This window comes from Panthera onca, chromosome A1, assembly GCF_046562875.1.
Source record: "Panthera onca isolate mPanOnc1 chromosome A1, mPanOnc1 haplotype 2, whole genome shotgun sequence".
Classification (NCBI taxonomy): domain Eukaryota; kingdom Metazoa; phylum Chordata; class Mammalia; order Carnivora; family Felidae; genus Panthera; species Panthera onca.
This window is the reverse complement of record NC_138339.1, coordinates 68625788-68631787: the sequence shown is the minus strand read 5'-3', so window position 1 is coordinate 68631787 and position 6000 is coordinate 68625788. Positions and strand designations below refer to the sequence as shown.

At 42.6% G+C, this 6000-nt stretch overlaps 1 protein-coding gene and 1 long non-coding RNA gene across 2 annotated transcripts in view; one reads left to right on the top strand and one right to left on the bottom strand.

Moving 5' to 3' along the window:
• Positions 1–1741: 1741 nt before the first annotated feature.
• On the bottom strand, positions 1742–4257 carry LOC144616444 (uncharacterized). The gene is made up of 2 exons (XR_013555837.1): positions 4169–4257; positions 1742–2006 (listed from the first exon to the last, which is right to left on the bottom strand). It is a non-coding gene; the product is annotated as an uncharacterized LOC144616444 (long non-coding RNA).
• A 45-nt stretch (positions 4258–4302) lies between these two features.
• WDR36 (WD repeat domain 36) overlaps positions 4303–6000 on the top strand; it is a 43291-nt gene continuing 41593 nt past the window's right edge. Inside the window, exon 1 of the mRNA XM_060635216.2 lies at positions 4303–4464. Within this exon, the coding sequence (XP_060491199.2) occupies positions 4303–4464 (162 nt within the window). The remainder of the gene's footprint in view (positions 4465–6000) is intronic.

Sequence of the window (6000 nt, the reverse complement as noted above, 5' to 3'; positions counted from 1 at the left end):
ACACGGCCTCTCCACATGGCTGTCTCTCCATATGAACTAGTTTGGGCTTTCTCTGCATGGAGGCTAACTGCAAAAGTGGGTATTGCAAGACAGCAAGGTGGGAATGCACAGGATTTTGTCTTGAAAGTCACATGCTCACCATACTTTGTTATTTGAAGAAGTCAAAAAGACCCACCCAGGCTCAAGGGGAAGAAAAAAATCCCAAGACAGGATAGTAATAATGTCAAGATCACATTGTATTAAGAGCATGAGGAAGGGGTGCATGGGTGGCTCAGTCAGTTAAGCAGCCGGCTTTGGCTCAGGCCATGATCTTGTGGTTTGTGGGTTTGGGCCTTGCATCAGGCTCTGCACTGCAGAGTCTGCTTGGGATTCTCTCTCTCTCTCTCTCTCTCTCTCTCTCTCTCTCTCTCCCTCCCTCTCTCTGCCCCTCCCCACTTGTGATCTCTCTCTCAAAATAAATAAACTTTTTTAAAAAAGAGCATAAGGAATAGGCAATATTGTTGTGATCATTTTTGGAAACTCAATCTGCTACAGAATGAAACTTCTTCTAAAGTCTCAAAGCTGAGAACAGGAGGTTCTTTGTCTTCCTGTGTCTAAGGAAACCTTGCAAGTCATTCATTTAGGACTTGCTTAAGAGGTGGCCAAACTGATCTGGTGACTGTAACCAGATCACAAAGTAAGAGAATGCCAGATAGTAATTAGAGGATTAATTGAAGAGAATTTGTAGATGTAGAGAGAGTTGTGGTTTTTCCACCAGTCCTCACCAAGAAGAGGGGAACTGAGTTGTCCAACACCTGCAATTCTAAAGCTAAACGATGAGCCCCCCCCCCCCCCCCGCCCTCTTACAGAGATTAGGAGTATGTACAAGCAAGTCAGATGGATGATTTACTCCCAGCCTACTGAGTGGCAGAATTTTGTAGGCTCAAACCAAGTCCACCTAAATGAAATGCAAGATAAATGAAATGCAAGATGGTACTTGGAAGATCCTCAAATGTGTCTTTGAAGATGAGTCATAGTCATTTTTATGAGAGTGCCTAAAAACAAGGTTTACCTCTCACTGGGAGAATTCTTAAGGGGAGGAGACTGGTCAGAATAGACTCTGCAATGACTAGGATCTTGAGAGAGATCAAGAGTTGGTCAAGATGTATGACAGAGAGGGCATTTGACAGTCAAGAGACTAGTACAAAGCGTACCTTTGAAATACAATGTTTTCTTACATTTTCCTTTTCCTGACCCAAAAGGAGCAGAGTCAAGGTGGCAGGGGCAAGAAGAGTAAAAGAAGAGGTTAGTAGGAGCAGGTCCGGTGCCTGTCTTTTCTAAAGCATGGTTCTCTAGTTTTTCCTTTAGTTCTATATGCATTCTCAGCTCCTATCCCCACCCCATTGACTAGGCAGAATCATTTTTTTTTAAAGTTTGCTGCTTTCTCTGTGCTTCTGACCCAAATATTTTTTTTTAATCTTTATTTATTTTTGAGAGAGAGAGAAACAGACAGAGTGTGAGCAGGGGAGGGGCAGAGAGAGAGGGAGACACAGAATCTGAAGCAGGCTCCAGGCTCTAAGCTGTCAACATAGAGCCTGATGCGGGGCTCGAACTCATGGACCGTGAGATCATGACCTGAGCCGAAGTTGAATGCTTAACCAACAAAGCCACCCAGGCCCCTCTGACCCAAATATTTCTAACTAATACAGATACAAAGAGTATTAGGAGATTGAGGAGGATATATAAGGGCAAAACAAGAGAGTTTTCTTAGGAAAATCAGTTTCTTATTTTTGAAATATTTGTATATACCTCTCCTATATCATGACATTTCAGTCAAGATATCAGCACAGCTGCTGTCATCTGAAGGCTGCAGGCTTGGCTGGGACTGAAGAATCTGGTTTCAAGGTGCTTCTACTCTCACATACAGTGAAGTAGTTTTGGTGGTTAGCAAGAGGCTCTCAATTCCTTGCCATGTGAAATGCTCTATGGGACTGCTTGAGTATCCTCCCAACATGGCAGTTGACTTCCTACAGAGCAAGTGACCCAAAAAGGAGCAAGTCAAAATCTTCAACATCTTTTATGACCTAGCCTGGCTACTCAAGTCAACACTATTTAGTGCAAGAGGGAACTTTACAAGGGCATGAATACCAGGAGGTAAAAATCATTGAGGGCCATCTTGGAGGTTGGTGATCACATCACATGAAGTCACTGACTTCATGGCCTTTTTATTACAAAAACTACACAGAAACAGCCATATTTAAACTTTTTTAAAAAGTTAGAAATGACAACATGACACAGCTGTATGTTTAATTTACCTGAATCTTGTGAAGCCCCAGTGTGTTGAATCAAATTGAAAACCATCATTTGTCAATGCTCTACTACATTTCCATTTTCTTTTATTCTTTGTGACTAGTATCCTTACGGGCATCTCTAAGCAAAAAGAGTAATAGCTAGTTCCTTTTCTCCCACCACACATTCACACACTTTGCTGGCAGCTGAATAGGAAGCAACTCAGGGAGGCAACTTGTGGGGAGAAATAAACTTTGGCCAACGGTTAAACTGGAAAACTCACAATCAGCCACTAACATCCCCCTTAAAAAACCACAGCACAACAGCTGGCATGTGTATCTACTGCTACTATACTATTAAATCTTCAATGATGGCTCTAATATTTTAAACTTTTGCCTTACTGTCCAGATGGAGGTTAAAGAACATAAATCTGATTGTCAGAGCTAAATTCAAATTGCTGACTACTATTAATTAAGTGACCCTTGGTAAATTAGGTAATCTCTGGGAATTTCAGGTTCCTTATCTAATGTGAATCCACACCCATTCTGTGACTGAAAGTTTGGTCTTGAAAGTGTGACTGCTGGATGCATATTTTCCTATCATCCAGCTGCCCTTCAGTGACACCCCCCCCCCCCCCCCAGCTTCTTCTCCTTTTCTAAACCTAGCGCTAGTCTGGATTTGGATGCTAAAAAATCTCAGAACTTTGTACAAATCACTTAACCCCAATGAACCCGTTTACTCATTTAGAAAACAGTAATACAATATTTGTCCTAAATTCACAGCTTTAATTTGAAGATTATATTAAATAATGGGTGCCAAGGGCTTGTGAACTGTAAAGCCTGAAGACGTTTTTCAATTTTCTTCTCAAACTGTCAATACATGCAGACATCTTAACTTTATTATAAAAGCAACATCTGCATTGCACACAATTTACAAAACTCTTAAAAATGCGTATCTAGTAGTTAAAATCATTTGTACACATTTCCATCAGTCAGATTTAAAGTAACACATCAATATTACAATTTTTTTTACTGTAAACAAACTCAGTAAAAAACAAACAAAAAAATCTTTGTATTATGGAAAATTTCAATTTTATACTCAAGCATAGGGATAGTATTGTGAACTCTCAAATACCCAATCCCCAGATTAAACAATTACCAGCTCTATTTCATCTAAATGCTTCACCTCATCCCCAGTTATTTTGAAAGCAAACCCCAGATATATCACTTCATCCGTAAATATGTCGGTATCTATCTACAAAAGGTAAGAATCTTTAAAAGCATAATCACAATGCTAATATCACATATAAAAATTAACAATAATTTCTTTTGTATTATTAAAAATTTTTTATGTTTACTTTTGACAGAGAGAGAGAGAGAGAGATAGAGAGAGAGAGTTAGAGAGAGAATATGAGTGGGGGAGGGGCAGAGAGAGACAGAGAGAGACAGAATCTGAGGCAGGCTCCAGGCTCTGAGCTGTTAGCACAGAGCCTGACGCGGGGCTCGAACTCACCAACCCCGAGATCATGACCTCAACCCAAGTCGGACGTTCAACCGACTGAGCCACCCACGCGCCCCAACAATAATTTCTTAATATCATCAAATATCCAGTGTTCAGATTTTCTCGAGAGTCTCATGGTTTTATGCAATTTTATAACTGCACGTTTAACTTGACTCTGTCAACGCTACACCTGGTCTCCCTTCACCGTCCGGGTCGTTCCGCTTCCCCTGCCGCTCGCCCTCCTCCAAGGTCCCTGTTGCAGTTTTCTTTCAACCCCACCAGACGTGGGGAACACCTCTGGAACCCTGGAGACGACCGCCAGCGGAACCGAAGTCGCGCCTCCTCTGCGAGCTCCGGTGGGAGTTCTTTTTCAATTGCACTAAGAGCCGTGTCTGCTAACCGATTGGCAGGGGAAACCGGAAGGTCTTGTGAGTTTGTAGAGCGGCTGAAGAACTGCCACGAGAAGAAGTGAAGGACCTGGTCCGCTGGTTTTCATCGGGGCTGGAGCTCAGAGGAGCCTGGACCGCAGTATCGATGGAGGGTGGGACGGGAGGTCGAACCAGCAGCGCGCTGTTCGCGGGTTTCCGGGCTTTGGGGCTTTTTAGCAACGACATTCCACACGTGGTGCGGTTCAGTGCTCTGAAGCGCCGATTCTATGTGACGACCTGCGTGGGCAAGAGCTTCCACACCTATGACGTGAGTGACTTCTTCCTTCGCCAGCCTCCCGGGAACCACCCCCTTAGCCCCCAGCTGAGAGCTGCCTCAGCTCTCTCCAGGGGCAGTCCTGCTCTGCTCCCCCACTGATCAAGGGCTTGCATTTCTGCCGTCTCTTCCCTAACTCCTACCTGTCCAGTTTCATCACGAGTTCACATCCACGTGCTGTTGTTGTAGCCCTTGCAATCCGCTTGGGGCGAGTTTCGGAGGCTGTCCTGCTAGGGAAAAGTACCAGAGAACATTTCAGTTCTATAGCAATGTATTTGTTCAGTAAATGTCTGTTCAGGTTCCCTTGAAGATGTAAACGTGATTAAGACCAGTTTCTGCCCCCTCTTAACCAGAAGGACTTGTAAGACATTTTATTGTGCAATTTCTGACACGCTGGATTAGAAATTCAGACTAAACTACATTGGAAGATCTTGGAGGGGGTGAGATTAATTATGATTTTGGGGACTGTTCACATTTGGTAGCAAACTAGTTTCCTTAAACTTCCCCTGAGCATCTATTTTCTACTAACATTTGAGGGTCTCGTACGGTGCTTCTTAGTCTAAGCCTGGCAGCAACTTCTTTGTGAGATATGTATCGATAACCGTTTTCCGTAGCACCCTTGTATAAACTAGGAAACAATCTCAGAAATTAAGTTATTTGTCCCAGGGCTTCCTGCTTGTTAGTGATGGTTTTTCTCCTTTAATTTCTTATGAATCATAGTCTTTTGTTGCTGTTTACTTTTTCCCCTTCATCTTCTCCGAAGGAATGCATGCTCTGTGAAATCAGGGAGCTTTTATGATAAAGATGATAATAGCCAGTGTTGATTAAGCACTTCTTGTGGAAGCTGAGCTGTGAAGTTGCATTCTTTCAAGGATTGTGGGAAGCAAATGTGTTAGTAGCAAGAAGAGTTGGTTGTTGGTAGCTGGTTGAGTTAGTGGAAGAGGAAAGTGAGGGACATGCCCAAAGTGGAGATGGTGCTGGTGATGGCAGCTAACGTTTATTAAACGTTAATTATGCCTGGCTCCGTTAACACATTTTATACATTGAATACTCATAACAACTCCATAAAGCAGGTACCTATTTTATTTAATTTTTTTTAAGTTTATTTATTTTGAGAGAGAGAGAGAGAGAGAAAGCACGCACGCACGGGCGTGCTAGTGGTGAAGGGGTGGAGAGAGGGAGAGAGAGAATCCCAATCGGGCTTTGCACTGACCGTGAGGAAGAGGGGCTCCATCCAATGAACAATGAAATCATGACCTGTGCTAAAATCAAGAGTCGGATTCTTAACCATCTGAGCCACTCAGGTGCCTGGTACTTATTTTAATTCTTATTTTACAGATGAGGAGGAATTTGAGACACGGGGAGACTGATTAATTTTGTCAAGGTCATGTTGCTGGATCAGTAACCATAGATTGGGATCAGCTAATTACAGCCTGCAAGCCAGTCCTATCCTGCATTTGTTTTTGTATATATGTGACATTTTTGTTTATCTTTTTGAGTTTAAGTGTTTTGAGTTTATTTGTTTGAGTT